The sequence below is a fragment of the Pholis gunnellus genome (genome assembly GCF_910591455.1).
Source record: "Pholis gunnellus genome assembly, chromosome: 18".
Lineage (NCBI taxonomy): Eukaryota > Metazoa > Chordata > Actinopteri > Perciformes > Pholidae > Pholis > Pholis gunnellus.
In genome coordinates this window covers 20,846,854-20,863,263 of record NC_136545.1, presented here as the reverse complement: position 1 = coordinate 20,863,263, position 16,410 = coordinate 20,846,854, and the positions used below count along the sequence as shown (strand labels likewise).

At 42.1% G+C, this 16,410-nt stretch overlaps 1 protein-coding gene across 2 annotated transcripts in view; it reads left to right on the top strand.

The window, feature by feature from the left end:
• Positions 1 to 792: 792 nt before the first annotated feature.
• The window catches only part of LOC306710401 (myocyte-specific enhancer factor 2C-like), a 22,958-nt gene continuing 7,340 nt past the window's right edge, over positions 793 to 16,410 (top strand). For both annotated transcript variants that reach the window (XM_079178921.1, XM_079178920.1), the window contains exons 1-4: positions 793 to 1,012; positions 3,205 to 3,291; positions 8,831 to 9,036; positions 11,199 to 11,402. In XM_079178921.1, the coding sequence (XP_079035047.1) occupies positions 8,983 to 9,036; positions 11,199 to 11,402 (258 nt within the window). In that variant the 5' untranslated portion in view covers positions 793 to 1,012; positions 3,205 to 3,291; positions 8,831 to 8,982. The remainder of the gene's footprint in view (positions 1,013 to 3,204; positions 3,292 to 8,830; positions 9,037 to 11,198; positions 11,403 to 16,410) is intronic.

The window sequence follows — 16,410 nt, the reverse complement described above, 5'->3', positions numbered from 1 at the left end:
AGGTGACCGTACTTTTGCCATCAGGACCCTTCAGCTTTGTAACGAGCTGCCTGAGGAGATGAGGCTTTAAAATCACTTCTTAAAACAACATTTTCCTGTTTTATTTCTATTTTATTTTAATTTGTTGATTTTACTAAATTATTATTATTTTTTATTTGATTTATTTATTTCTTAGTTTATTTGTATCGACTGTCTCACTGAGCTTTCTGTTTTTTGTTTTTGCTGCTTTGTCTGTCAAAGCACTTTGTAAACTCTGCTTTTAAAGCTGCTGTATGAATAAAGTTATCATTATTATTATAAGTTTCTGCACCGATATTCGATGGAGATTGGTAGATGGTGGAAGTCCACCCGGCCTCCCTCTGACAGGAGCGGACAGCTGAGTTTAATCCTCGGCCCACAGATGCTCCGTGACCGTCTGATCTCTCTCTGGATGTAATGTGTAGAGCCCACAGCCTTTGGTTCAGTAATCCTGGGCTCCTACTCCGAGGCCCACCGAGGCCCTGAGTGTCAGCAACACATTTTTCTCCGCCACAAACACACACACACACACACACACACACACAGGCAGCATCTATGACACCTCCGAGCTAAATATACCGCGAGTGACAACGACAGGTGACCGGACTCCTCCACAGACCAGCCAGCTCGGACACAGGAGGTCACCGGGTATGAGTGTGTGTGAGTGTGTGTGTGTGTGTGTGTGTGTGTTGGTGGGACGGAGGGCGGGGGGGGGGGTGTTTGAGCGTTGGGGTCTGATGATTGTAGACCACCACCACTCATTGCGGACTGAGCTCAGATCCAAACGCAGCCCAGTTCCTGGGTCCCCCCCTCTTCTCTAAGCCAGCTGGTCTGGCTTAATATCACTTCTTTCTTTCTTTCTTTCTTTCACTCTCTTGTTTTTTTTAAATATCCTTTCTTGTTTGATACAAGGGATCGACTGAGCAAAGGAAACAACCCACAGCTGGAGCTGCTGGGGAACCTTCCCGGTGAAGACAGAACCGAGAAAGCTCCGGTGAGTGTGAGAGGAGGACTGATGCTGATGGACGGTGCGTTCAGGGAACCTGGAATATTGCTAACTATTGCTAGAGGGGAGAAGAAAACATGTTTACTAGACAGCGAAAGAGTTGTGTTGAAGTTGGAGATGGAAACTGAATTAAAGCAAGAATTGTATTTTTCCTCTTCTGACCACTTGGTGGCAGCAGAAACAAGCTGTAAACAACTTGGACTCTTAAGCTGAGGTGCAGCAGCATTATGATGATCTTTAGTGCGATATTCTCTCCTTCAGCTCTGTTTTTGGTCTCCACCACATTCTGATGTCTTTAGTTGCTAAATGTTCGACGATGTTCAGCAGCTAGTCTCTGATCAACACCGATATTGATATTTAACATAGATCAGTTAAAAGTCTTTCTGTCTTTTTTTGCAGATAACATAAACAGATTTAATACTTTTAAACACTTTTAAATACTTTTCATTCGTTGGAGCTCTCTGGTGGTCAATCTGGTTGTCGACACTGACAACACGGCTTCTGAAAATCTTGAACTCAAATTTCAGTGACCTAAAACAGCGCTTTGGGTTGAATGAAAGCCGAAAAGCTACTTTTACAATAATACATGTGTGTGTGTGGCCGAGGCCTGAATAATAATTATTAAAGCTGCTGCTCATAAAAACAAAACAACAAGCTGAAAGAAGCTAAAACGCTCCGTAGAGCTGAGTGACCACTGCTCATATAAAAAACACACATTAGTGCCCATTTCAATGTTTTTTGAGGAAGCAGCTGGAATTAAGATTAGATGTGTTTGTATTTGTTGTAGTTATGAAAATATAGAAATAGTCGTCAAATAATTGTCAAATAAATTTAAAACGTGTTTTCTGAACTTGAATTCTTTTGAAGCGTGACTTTGAATTGTGTCGACTCCTTGAAGCTAAATGTATCATTTAAAAAATATGTTTAGAATTTAAGTAAAAAAACAATTACCAAACTCATTTTCATATTTAATTTTCATAAAGATTTCTATGCAAATTGATAGCATTGCACCCTGTTCAGGTACTCTGTTCACTACCTGTTCAGGTACTCTGTTCTCTACCTGTTCAGGTACTCTGTTCACTACCTGCTCAGGTACTCTGTTCTCTACCTGTTCAGGTACTCTGTTCACTACCTGTTCAGGTACTCTGTACCTGTTCAGGTACTCTGTTCTCTACCTGTTCAGGTACTCTGTTCTCTACCTGTTCAGGTACTCTGTTCTCTACCTGTTCAGGTACTCTGTTCACTACCTGTTCAGGTACTCTGTACCTGTTCAGGTACTCTGTTCACTACCTGTTCAGGTACTCTGTTCTCTACCTGTTCAGGTACTCTGTTCTCTACCTGTTCAGGTACTCTGTTCTCTACCTGTTCAGGTACTCTGTTCACTACCTGTTCAGGTACTCTGTTCTCTACCTGTTCAGGTACTCTGTTCTCTACCTGTTCAGGTACTCTGTTCACTACCTGTTCAGGTACTCTGTTCTCTACCTGTTCAGGTACTCTGTTCACTACCTGTTCAGGTACTCTGTTCACTACCTGTTCAGGTACTCTGTTCTCTACCTGTTCAATCTCTACAAAGAGCAATTCAGCACCAATGCAGACAATAATAAAAACGTAATGAAATATAATGTAAAGCTATGAAACAGTAATAGTCGTAAAACAGAAGGAAATATTTTTTTGAAATAATTTTAAAGCATAATTAACAACGTTTAATTGTCTCCAGCTTCAGTTTGGGTTCCAACTGTGAATATTTGCACTTTAAATGTTACTCTGGACTCTTATAGTCACATGTTTCACTCTTCTTTAAACACGTTCATCAGATTATTGAATGAACTTTTAGTTTCGTCCACTGAGAGGCAGCAGTGAACCTGATCACTGAGCTCAGTCTGGAGACGTTGACCTGTTGAAACCAGCTCAAACTAAAAGAGTTCAAATACACCAAAACATACACACAATGTGTTTCTCACCAACTCACTGTTTCTTCTTCAGGCTTTTTTTCACCACACAAAACAACTCATGATGCTTTTCTTCTATTTCCTTTGTGTGTGTGTGTGTGTGTGTGTGTGTGTGTGTGTGTGTGTGTGTGTGTGTGTGTGTGTGTGTGTGTGTGTGTGTGTGTGTGTGTGTGTGTGTGTGTGTGTGTGTGTGTGTGTTTGATGATGATGATGCCGTCTCCCGACGTCCAGGTGCTTGCTGATGAGCCTTAGAAGCGCGCGTGCTGCACGAGACTGAACCGCTGGACGGAGACACGCAGAGAAAAGTCACGCGGAGAGGTGAGCTTCAATCTGTGTGTGCGTGTGTGTGTGCGTGCGTGTGTGTGACAACAGGAAACACCGTGGATCCTCTCCTCCCGATCAGACTGAGCAGTCTTCAGAAGAAGCTCTCTGTGTCTCGGGAGAACTTCGCGCTCTCTCCGCTCCGCTTGTTTCGTTTTCACGGGTCGGTTTTGTAGTTTCTCAGCCCGGAGCTGGAGCTCTGTTTACGGGCTTGGTGCGGCGCCGCGGACCGGTCCACTACAGCCGGCTGGAGGCTGCCGGAGACGGTCTGAACTTTTAACATGTGAGGAATAAAAGCACGTTACAGCAACTCTCGGTAAGAAAGAAACTCATGTAGCGGGAGGAAGTTTGTCCTCTGGGATGGTTCTTCATCATTTTATCATTATTATTATTATTATTAGAAGTATTGTTATTACTATTATTATTATTGTTAGAATTAAATTTCATCCTCATACAGCATTTCGTCGTCTTTGAGTGTCGCGTCATATCGACATAAGAGGAGTTTGAGGACAATTCAACCATTCAGGACTGATTTAACATGTTTGGGGCCCAATGAGGACCCAGACATGGGCCCCTGTGCCTCCAGACATGTCTCCTGTACAGCCTCAATAACATGATAGAAATGTAATAGAATATAATTCAAAGTTACAATAACAGTAATAGCTGTGAAACAGCAGGAATAAACTGTAGATTTAAATTAGGTTTTAAAGCACAAATACCAAAGATTTAGTGGCTGCAGCTTCAGTTTTGGTCCTAAATGTGAATATTTGCATTTTGAAATGTAAAGCGCACGTTTATTCAGATTATTCTCTGTTCTTCTGAGCGCCTTTCTTGAGCTTTAAGCCCCGTCAGACTGGACGTATGTGTGTGTGTGTGAGATACTTAACATTATGTTAGTAACAGCAGGGACTCTCTGTTCCGTTCTTTTGTTTTTAAGTTGGTCTTTGAGCTGCTGAATATAAAATGAAACCTGACTATGGACGACGGTTCTATGGAACAAATATGAGGACAAGAAATGAAAGTCATCAGGAGAGCAAGGTCCCGTAAAACCTCATCAAATGTGCTGCAAGACGTGTTTCTCTGAGCCTGTATTTCTTTACATTGTGACGCTTTGGCTCCATTAAAAACATGCAGAGTTAGTAATCAGCAGTTTACTTCTATCTGCACAGACGACTATCACTGGATCACTTTAAATGTGAAGTAAAGTAAAACATGTGAAGATTCTCAGACTTCTAAAGATGATGAATCTGCATTCGTCCCTCATGTAAATCACAGATCGTCACACTGCTTGTTGCTCTGAGGATGATTCATGACGAAGCGTCTCATAAAGAAGCTGAATCCTATAACGGTGACGTCACTCACGTATGCTGAGCATGTGGTGTGTGAGTCGCTCTCTGCTCAGAACCGAACCACAGACCTCAGATCAGCTTACTCAACTCGTTTAGCTCGTACGTATTTGTTTCTTTAAGTTGGTGAAACACTTTGAAGCTTGTTGACGCAGCGCTGCGTCGTCACATCTCAGACGTCCAAACACGACTCATATCTTTTTACAGCTTCAGGTGTTTGGGAATCAGCTGTTAGCCGTGTGTGTGTGTGTGTGTGTGTGTGTGGGGGGGTCTGTGTTTACGGTCGTATAATCTAGAATCTGCTGATGCGTTGGACCACAGAAGAAGACGGATGGTTGGAGCTTCTCCTCTTAATGCACTTCATGCTGTTAAAAGCCTCCAGCGACGACGTCTTCTCTGCTGAGCTCACTCTGTTTGGCTTTGCGTTGGTTTTAAATCCCGTCATTGCAACACGAGACGTTTTGTAGAAGTTCTCCCGTCCTCTGGGTTCTGGGTTTAGTTTGCTTGAGAACGTCCGAAGACAATCCTAAAGATCGGTTTACATAAAACCACAAGTCCACCGATCGTTTCTGTAGTTCCAGCAACTCCAACAGAGTGAGACGTCGTCTTCTCGACAGCGGATCGTATCACAGCTGCACGATAGTGGAAAAAAAACTGCCATATTTGTTGCGATATTAAATAAAAAAACGGAATATTCATCGTAAGCCTTAAAAGCCACACCCCTCAAAGCGTTCACGTCCAACGCTTCCTAACTACGAGGACGCTTCCTGGTGAAGAACATAGAAAATAAACGTGGATAAGAAGAAGATCCTTTCACGGCTCAAGTCTTGACCTGAAGTAACGGCCTCAAAGGAAGCTCACCGTCCAAGCTGCCTTTGATGCTAGCTAGTGTCCAGTCTTTATGCTAAGCTAAGTTAGCCCGCTGAAGGTGGTAGCTTCAGTCTTCTCATGCAGCTTAACTCCAGGAAAGCGATTCATTATATATATTTAACCACTAAATCTGATTATATCGTATTTTTATCTTTTCTTGTTTGCGATTCACTTGTTTATTAAACCTTTACTGTCTGACTAGTTGTTGCACTAGTCTGTAATAAAGTATAATCTTATAATATATCACAGTTACAAATACAAATAAGAATATTTCCAAAATTGAGTTCATTTCCAGACCAAAAAAACAGCGTACAGATCGGGCGTCCATCCAGCTCCTTTCTGTTAGGAACCATGAAGGGGGGCCCGACCCCCCGACCCCCCCACAGAGACCTGCAGCGTCCTGCCAAGGAACACAAGGGCACCGCCACACGTCTGTGCAGACGCTCATCAAAACCTGGAGAACGGTACCTGACGGGTCTTTGAGAGGAGGGGGGGCAGCTGAGGACGGCTGGTTTCTCTTCGTATTGTTGTGTTTTGGGGGTAAAAAGTTCAGTTTTCTTATTTCTGGAGCTTTACACCGAGTCTATAAATAGTCGGGAGGTTTGTTGAGTTGAGTGGAGATTTGCTGTCATCCTGGAAAAGATCAAGCTTTAAAATCTACAGACATTTTCATTGTTTTATGTAATAATCTCGTTCCTCAAACGTCTCACGTCTGTTCGGCCTAAAATTCCCCTTTTTTTTTAGTGTGTTCTAAATTTAAACCTGGAGCTGTTTCTTGTTTCTTGTTTCTTTTTTTTCTGACGCATTAAATCACCGTCAGCGTGACTCAGACTTCAGATATTCGTGTGACGTTCTTCTGTGTTTATCAAAGAAGCTCTCTGTTCGTATTCACACTTTCTTTAATGTAGAAAAGCAGTCGATTGATCTGCTGCTTGTTTTCTAGATTAATCGATTTGTGAAAATGTCAGAAGAAAAGTGAAGAATGCTCCAACAAGTCTGAATCAGTTTATAATAATGTTAAACATTTAAAAAGCTGGAAAAACTGAATAATTTGACTTTTTGCTTCTTTAATTAATTGATTGAGTTGATTGACGAACCAATTAACAGACTAATACATTTAGAACGGCTTCATGAGGATGAGTTTACGGCTGAAGGCAACCGAAGAAGAAGAGAAACTCTTAAATATTACGTTCCCATTCAGCCACATTCTCAACTCCGTTTAGAGGGACGACGTGGTTATGTTGAGTAAAAGATCACGATTTGACTAAAAGTATGTTTGGTGCGTAACTTTTAACGTAAAGTTAAAATAAGTCAACGTTGAATTGTAGTTTCAGACGGGACACGAACGTCGGTCTCCTGAGTGAAAGTCCTGAGTTAAGAGGAGACCAGGCTGTTTAATGAGACTCGTCGCTACTTGTTGTTAGCATTGTTAGCTTCTTTTGAAGCAATTTGAATCCCGCTAAGTACATTTATTTATGTTTACTTACTATTGCTTACTATTTTAGAAATGATAGTACTATAGTACTATTTTATGTACTATAGTTTACAGAAAGGCTGTTACAGAATGTTAATAAATTAAATGGCTATTTCCACAAATATTTCCATAAATAGCTTAAAATGTGACGTTTGTTTTGTTCAATTCAAGAGGAAATCGATTTTTAAAGCAAAAAATACCCCAAAAATGTGAAGTTCCAGCCTCTCAGATGTGAGGATTTTCTGTTTTTCCTGCTTTTACGTCAAAGTTAGCGAAATATTTTTTGGGGGTTTTGGACTTTTGGTCGAACAAAACAAGACTTTTATGACTCTGACTCAGGAAAACAGACCAAATAATCTGTCATGTGTTGCTGCCTTTAGTTTCATATTATGAAAATCTTCATAACTTTAATAAGAGCCGCCGCCTCCTGCTCTTCGTCTTTCTCTTCGCAGAGAGCTGCCAAGAAAACCTGCCGTGTGTGTGTGTGTGCGTGTGTGAGAGAGAGAGTGTGTGTGTGTGTGAGAGAGAGTGTGTGTGTGTGTGTGTGTGTGTGTGTGTGTGTGTGTGTGTGTGTGTGTGTGTGTGAACATCCAGTTAACTCGGCGACCCGAGCTCTTAAGCTCCGCTTCAGGAGCAGAACACGGGTCACATGGCGCTCACACACACACACACAGGTCGGCCTTTAATCTGGTTCTTCTTCTGAGGAACAACAGATGTGTTGACTGCTAATAAGAGAACTTCCTCACAGTGTTAAAAGGCTGAAGAGCTTTATTGTGACGGGTCAGAGGTAAAGGGTCAGTTATGTACCGTCGCTTCAACGTGTAGATTCATGCACACGTGATGTTTCAGCTAAATTCTGGTTTTTATTGCAACTTATTTTTGGACAGTTATGAAAAGTGAATCACTTCATTTGGAGGTTAAAATGAAAAGTTGAATAGATAAACTGATGGATGTCCACTGAAGGGATGACCCCAAAATGTCCAATTGGACCACAGACTGTAAATAAGAAGTGGACGTTCTCGTGGTGACGTCACTGCCACGTGAAGCCTCGACATCTGCAGTTTGGCCGCCGCCATCTTGGTTTCTTTGCAACCAGAAGTGACAATAGAGGGTGCAGCAACTGAAAGTTGAATAAGACGCTTTTAGGTGACAAAAAAACCTAAAATCGCGTGAAAACAGACGAAAACTCCCACAACGGACAACGGCTCAACTGTCAATCACAGTAAGCCCGCCCCTAAAGCATCCCCTGCTTTATGGTCTGTGTGACTCTAAATGGACCATCATTTACTAAATGAACATCATGCTGTATTGAAGAAGACTTGAAACTAGAGATTGAGACCATAAACTCATGTTTACAATGTTTACTGAGGTAATAAATCAAGAGAGAAGTAGAGTCATTTTCTCATAGACTTCTATACAACCAGAGGAGTCGCCCCCTGGTGGACACTAGAGAGAATGCAGCTTTAACACGTGGTAGTTTAACGGTCTGTGGTTTAACCCAGAGAGACGTTTTCTCTGTCGAGCTGTAAAAACAAAACTCCGGCCTTCAAATGTGGTTTTCTGAAAAAAATTTCCAGATGTTTTTTTTTGTGACGGAGCCGAAATCATCACTTTTAATTATTTGCATTCTGACTGACTGGAGGTTTCACTTCCTCCTGAGGGTACAGTAAGCCCCTGTGTGTGTGTGTGTGTGTGTGTGTGTGTGTGTGTGTGTGTGTGTGTGTGTGTGTGTGTGTGTGTGTGTGTGTGTGTGTGTGTGTGTGTGTGTGTGTGTGTGTGTGTGTGTGACTGGGATTGATGCATTTAACATTAATGTTTATGTTCTGTTTGTGTTTCTTTTTTAAAGGAGACAGTTTTGGGATTGAAAAGTGTAAAAACTGTGAGGACTTGGAAGTCAAACAAAAGAACCAGAGAAGAAGAAGAAGACTTTTGTGAAGAAGAAGAAGAAGAAGAAGAAGAAGAAGAAGAAGAAGGACAAACAACAAATAAAAAGCCAAGATGGGGAGGAAAAAGATTCAGATAGCTCGGATTATGGACGAACGAAACCGACATGTAAGTAATCTGGTCCGTTGATCTCGTCTCTGAATCTTTGACTGAACACACATTTATCGCAGGAGACTCACTATTTGTAAAGACGACATGTACGTGTCCAAATATCATTTTAAATTTAATATCGTGGAGCTGCAGAGACGTCCTGGTCGATGATTTTTCCCCTGAAAACAAACAACCACAAAAAGAACCAGAAGCGCTCCACCAAACACCACAAAGGAAAGTAGTGCCTGTGTCCGCCTCGTGGTCCGTGCTGCACTCTTCCACCGACGTTAACGAAACTCAGTTCTTCAGTAATCCTGCTGAACAGACAAACCGAAACCAAAACACCATATATATATATATATATATGTATATATATATATATATACACAGTAAAACATTTTACAAACAGCATGTGTGTAAAAAGATGCAGCCAGAGAGACGAAATCTTCTTTTCTTTAAACCTTTTAACTCAAATATCTTTATTTCCTGTAAATATGTTTGAACAAAGTGTCCAAACGACATAAATCCATAAACACAAACACAACAGGACTCGCTGTACTTCCTCAAACTGGTGATGTCATGTGATCCTCACAAGAGGAGACAAACTGAGTAATGAGAGCTTATTGTCAATGAACACACACACACACACACACACACACACGTCTTATCTGGGGGGGGGGGGGCGGTTCCTCTCTTCCTGTTTTGACAGGAAATGGAGGCACATATGCTTCCTGCCCCCCCCCCCCCCTGACCTCGTCACTGGACTGTATGATGCTGTACGTATGTATATTTATGTGTGTTTAGTTTTAACTTCAGAGGACTTTGTTTATAGGTTTTAGCTCAATTTTACTACAACTTTATTGTTATAGCTCTGGTTATAATAGTAAGTTAATTGCGGACGTATTGGAACAATATCACTAAAAACAGGTCCAACAAACAAACGAGCAGTCAGAGAATCAGCTTGGAATCAAACTTTTAAAGCTAATTAAACTTATTTAGAGAAAATAAAAAGTGAAAAGTAAGATTTAGTTGTAAACATCCACCGCGGACCGACTTCCTGCTTCAACTTTGACCTACAACTTATGAGCAATGAGGAATTATTACGAACAATCATTATTCAGTTTGACCTTTCAAAATAAAGGACCCAACACATAAATACAGCAGCAGCCCGTTGGTTTCCACTCTGTTCCAGTCAAGTATTGAAAATCAATTAGCGAGCTCTTGAAGCTTTCATGAGATGTGTAATCCATCACGGTGAACATCAAGTGTGCATTTACTTCCATTATTCATGTGCGGTGATGCAGTTTGAGTGCAGATTGATTTTTAAACTGTCTGCACTTCATGTTTGTACTGAAATGAAACGAACGAACGGAAGAAAACAAAATACACCCGAGTTCAAAGAAACTAGTCCTGAGAGTCGACAGTCATGCCAGCAGCTCTGTGCGACTGTATTTAGGCTAAGCTAAATGCTAACATGCTGATGTTTAGCAGGTCATAATTCAGCACAAAGAACAGCTGAGTCTCGGTATTGGACGAAACAATATGTTGATGATGGCTCTCTAAAAGTCAGAGGATATGAGTAATATGCATTAGGATATTAGGATATTAGTCAAAGTTGTAACGGTTCATCCTGGAGGAACATGAATGCACCAAATTTCACGACAGTCAGTTCTATAATTGTCGAAGTAAACTATTAAAAAACATAAATGTGGTCAGAGGAAAAGTCCAGAAGATCCCAGAGGTCAGTAGACATCATCCTCTGGGGAACATGAACATTTGTCCCACATTTCATGGAAATACAATCAATAATTGTTGAAATTTAAGTCAGTAGACTTTATCCTCTGGTGACCATGAATGTCAAAATTTCATGGCAAACCATTCAATAGTTGTTGAGATATTTCCGTCGGAACCACACACGTCGACCTATATTGGCACAACAGGAAAAGTCAGAGGATCACCAAATACAGTAGGCTTCATCCCCTGAGGATCATGAATGTCAATCATCTAACAGTTGCTGCGTAATTTGGCTAACAGCATTAGAATAGTTTATTAAACAATATTAATGTTATGGTCTTTTTTTAAAGCAGATAGTAATGCTCCAGAATGTACCTTTTAATCCGGTCTGAATCCACAAATAAAGACTTTTATTGAACTTAGTTTCCTCCGTTCTTGGTCTCCAGGTGACGTTCACCAAGCGTAAGTTCGGCCTGATGAAGAAAGCCTACGAGCTGAGCGTGTTGTGCGACTGCGAGATCGCCCTCATCATCTTCAACAGCACCAACAAGCTGTTCCAGTACGCCAGCACCGACATGGACAAAGTACTGCTGAAGTACACCGAGTACAACGAGCCGCACGAGAGCCGGACTAACTCCGACATCGTGGACGTGAGTAACACACACACACACACACACACACACACACACACACGCACACACACACACACACACACGCACACACATATAGTGCAATAAAATGTAAAAAGAGATTTTTAATTTTAAACCAGGCGTCAGCTTGGACTTTTGAATTGTTGATTGTTTTTAGACGTTTCATAAAGAAAGCAGCGATTAGCCGCAGAGCTAACTGTCTGTGTGTGACAGTGTGTGTGTGTGTGCTGACCCTGGTTCTGAATTATGTAACGTTAGAGGGACACAGCGGCAGGTGAAGGTGTCTCTGGTCACATGTAAAGATCCGCTAAACTCAGCGAGTCACGAGGGCGAGTTTAATCCGTCAAAAGTCACCGAGCCGGCTGGAAGACGCGAGTTTTATTCCTCCTGAAATAGTTTAAACATTAAAAATATGTTTCTGTATTTGCGATGGTTAGTTTGTGGAGCAGAGCTGAACTTCTCTCTAATAGTTAACAATCAACAACACAAACACAAAAGCGGAGAAACTAAAAGTGTGTCAGTGACTTCCTGTTATGAAGAACAGCGCTGTGTTTCCGTGGCTCACCTGTGCACATGGACACACCTGAGTCCCCCCCCCCCCTCAGACTCTAATCCTAATCTCCAGTAATCCCGTTTATCTCGTTACTTTAATCCGTCTTCATCTCTGCAGTTTATCCGCAGTGTGAACCGGCCGGCTTATTTACTGCTGCTCTCCGGCTTCCTTTGTTTGTCTTACTGAAGAACTTCAGAGACATTAAAGGCTTTTTATCTATTTGGTGATTTAGTTTTCTCGCCAATTTTACGAGATAAAAAAGATTTTTCTCTGAAGTTAAAGTGGTAAATTTAAAAGAAAAAAATATATAATAATTTACACAAAAAAAAGAACAAGTGACGAGAAAGAAATTACACATTTACCAAAAAATTTACAAATTTACGAGAAAGTTAGATTTGTTCTGAGATTCAAGGAAATAGATTCAATTAATAGCGACTCCCTCAGCGTACAAGGACCATTACAGGTAAAAATGTAATAATAATAATTACGGAGCCGAGGGAGGAGGGGACTATTCCGAGAAGAATTTTCAAGATTAAAGTCGTAAATTTGCGAGAATCTTTTTTTTTTTAATATTCTCTGAGATTAAAGTGCTAAATTTTAAATAAAAGAAATTCACAAATGTGCAAAGAAAAAAAGTTGTATAACACATTTACACAAGGAAAGAAAACTCCAGAAAGGGGCTGACAAAGTAAGTGGACCTTGAGTTTTTGGTCTGCACCTCGGTGTGTGTGAGTGTGTGTGAGTGTGTGTGTGTGTGTGTGTGTGTGTGTGTGTGTGTGTGTGTGAGCGATCGCAGCGTGATTCATTCAGCTGGTGGCATTTGAGACTCGGCCAACACTCTTAATCGGTCCTCTTCTCTGATTGGCTGACGGGGGGATCCTCTGGAGACATGTGTGACCTCTCACATGTCTCCACTCGACGCCGTGTCGAGGTCACGCTCGCTGCTCCGAAAGGCGTGAGTCCAGATTTTAATAAAGGATGTTTCTGAGACGAGAGGACGGACATGATGAAGCACGGAGCTGGAGGCAGGGCGGGGTTAGCCTAGCTTAGCATAACGACTGGGAGAAACAGCTGGCTAGGTGCTGGTATGTGTTTGTTTAGCTTTAGACATCACATTACAGATAAATTTCAGTTTATCGTCACACAAAACAAAGGAGAAGAATCACGCATAACGACTTCTTAAGCGTCTCATGATGAACATTCTCTTCATATTTGTGTTCATTATACGTCTCGTATGTTCTGCAGCTCAACTTTCTGCTTTTTTTATCTGCTGATTCTTCTCTTTATTGTTTTGTCTGAACAATAACAAAACCGTTTCCGTGACGTCGTTGAGTGACTCATGTTGTCGGAATAACATTCTAAAAGTCAAAAGATATCAAACGTTCCATCTGATCAGCTGGAACAAAGAGACAACAAACAAGAGGTTTACTTTGAGGTACTCGTACTCGTACTCGTACTCGTACTTGAGTATTTTCTGCTGACGGCTGTAGTTTCTTTACAGATTCAGAGTTTTTAAACCTGATATTTAGTGATGAACTGAAGTCCGGCGGAGACGATCGCTCAGCGGACAGTAAATAAAGACGAGAAGAGAAAAAAGTGAGTTTGTTTTTGCAGCAGAAGAAAAGTCTGCCGACAGGAATCCAGCAGAAGAGAGGCTCCTTTGTTTTGGTCATCTTTTCTTTTTTTTGTTTCCTCTCATGTGGTGGGTTGGCGTGTGTGTGTGTGTGTGTGTGTGTGTGTGTGTGTGTGTGTGTGTGTGTGTTAGATAACCATCAGTATTGTACTGTGTTGGTTCAGCCTGGGAACCTTTCTGCTATTTATAAAACGGAGGAGTTCTGCATTCCTCACTTTTACTCCGTTAACCTTATTTTGCTTTGGCTTGTTCTGTGGTGTGTGTGTGTGTGTGTGTGTGTGTGTGTGTGTGTGTGTGTGTGTGTGTGTGTGTGTGTGTGTTGTATCAGATTAGAAACAGATTTTCATAAAGCACACACACACACACTTTGAACACACACTGACGCTCACATGTGCTCTCATAGTCGGTCCAGTTCCTTTGTGTTGGCTGAGATCCCTCCCAGCTAAATGACTGGAAACCGGTAGTGGTCTAAAAATAACCCAGTACACAGCTAAGAATAGCCATGACGGGGGTGTGTGTGTGTGTGTGTGTGTGTGTGTGTGTGTGACTGTGGTTTGACTGTGTGTGTGTGTGTGTGTGTGGAGGAAAATAAGGAGAAGCAGCTTCTTATTGGTCTTTTTCACCACAGCCTCCTCCCTTTTCCCTCCATCACCAGTCTGACCAGTTCAGTTTGTGCCTCACCACACTGGAGGAGGAGGAGAGATATTTCCATAATATTTCATTTAAAAGAGAAGTTTAACCCTTAAACCTCATGCAACTTCTAATATGAAGTCCTGCTCCTCTATAGAACCATGACGAGTAGAAGTAGAGAGAACTAGAACAACAGTTATGACGACACAAAGTCTCTTTGATGAGCCTAAATGTGTCGGAGGAAGACACCCGTTGGTTTGAGGATGTTTTGAAGCCTTGAGGTCTCTGGTGTCGACCTGTCAATCACTGTGTAGCCCCGCCCCTAAAGCATCCCCTGCTTTATGGTCTGTGTGACTCTAAATGGACCATCATTTACTAAATGAACATCATGCTGTATTGAAGAAGACTTGAAACTAGAGATTGAGACCATAAACTCATGTTTACAATGTTTACTGAGGTAATAAATCAAGAGAGAAGTAGAGTCATTTTCTCATAGACTTCTATACAACCAGAGGAGTCGCCCCCTGGTGGACACTAGAGAGAATGCAGCTTTAACACATGAAGCTTTGGCTTCACTCGGTTGTTTGTGTTTTACATCTAACTTCTCTATAATTTATAGCAAATTAAATCACGTAGTTCTGTTAAAGGAACATTCTAGAACATGTTGGTATTCATCAGGATCCATCTTCTAATGTGGAGGAGGAGGAGGAGGAGGAGGAGGAGGAGGAGGAGACCACCCACGAAGAAAGAGCAGTTTCAGGAAGTGAAACTTAAAGAATAAATAACTAAATCTATGGAAAAGAAAAGCAGAGCGGGTGGAGGTGTAGATGAAGGAGGGAGGGCTGATATTAAGGCCTCCTTCCTCCTTCCTCCCTCATTCCTCCCTCCTCAGCTGTCCCCCCCCCCCCCCCCCCCCCCCCCCCCCCCCCTCTGCAGGAAGCTGTTCAAACCACCTGCCACCCCGACACACACATTCACACATTCCAGTGGTTCACAGTAACTTAACTTGATATTTACTCGAGTACTTCTCTTCAGTCCGGTTTGGAAGTATTTAAAAGGAAACGAGTAGATGTTGAGCGGCTGCAGAGCGGACGCTTTGTGCAGCGATGCTCGAGTTTCATTCTCAGTATTTCCATTTTAAGTTTCTGTCTGAACGCGGAGGACGGAACGTCTCCAGCTGTTTCATCATTACTGTTTAAATACGATGAGTCTGTGATGAGTATCAGAGCAGCAGACCACAGCTGAGTTTCATCATTTTGATTATTAAACTTTGTTTTTACCTTCTTGTTTCTGACGGCATATCTTCTCATTTACTGCTGATTGTTTATTCTTTATTTAATGTGAGAAGCGTTTTGAAACGTGGTTTAGCAACAAACAGAGTTTAGTTTAAAGTAGTTTAAACTAAACTCTGGTCTCCATGAGACCAGCTGGTGAACACGGAGCTCCGTCTCCATCGCTCTCCTCCAGAGGACGTCAACGCTGGATTCCAGTTGGTCACAAGTTCTTCTAACTCAACGTCACCAGAGAAGAAGAAGGAGGAGTTTAAACAGAGAGACTCACATTCATCAGAGGACACAAGTCATGTTGATCAGCTCATAAAGTTCAACGTTTCAACTCGACAGTCAGAGTTTAAAGAAGAGAAGTTCTTTAAAGGAATTATTGAAATAGATCTTTTCTTTCCTCGGCGACATTTAAGTTACACAGACCGGCTGTTTGTCTGATTTTATTGAAAAAGGAGAGTGTGTGTGTGTATGTGTGTGTGTGTGTGTGTGTGTGTGTGTGCGTGTGCGTGTGCGTGTGCGTGTGCGTGTGCGTGTGCGTGTGTGTGTGTGTGTGTGTGTTTAATGTTTTAATAGATGAGCCAGATTGACAGATTGTGACGAGAAACGCTGCGGAGCAAAAAATAGCCTTCTACGGCCATCAGCCCGGGAGCTACGCTAGTATTGGTGGTAGCCCCCCCCCCCCCCCCCCACCCGGGACCTTCCCTCACCCCCCCCCCCCCCTCCTCCTCCTCCTCCTCCTCCTCCTCCTCCTCCTCCTCCTCCTCCTCCTCTCTGAAGCCAAACAGGTGGACATGACTGGGATGAGTGGGATAGCTGCACTGTGTGTGTGTGTGTGTGTGTGTGTGTGTGTGTGTGTGTGTGTGTTGCAGTGACAGACTGGACTAATGGGCTGTGAAGTGCTGAAGCAGA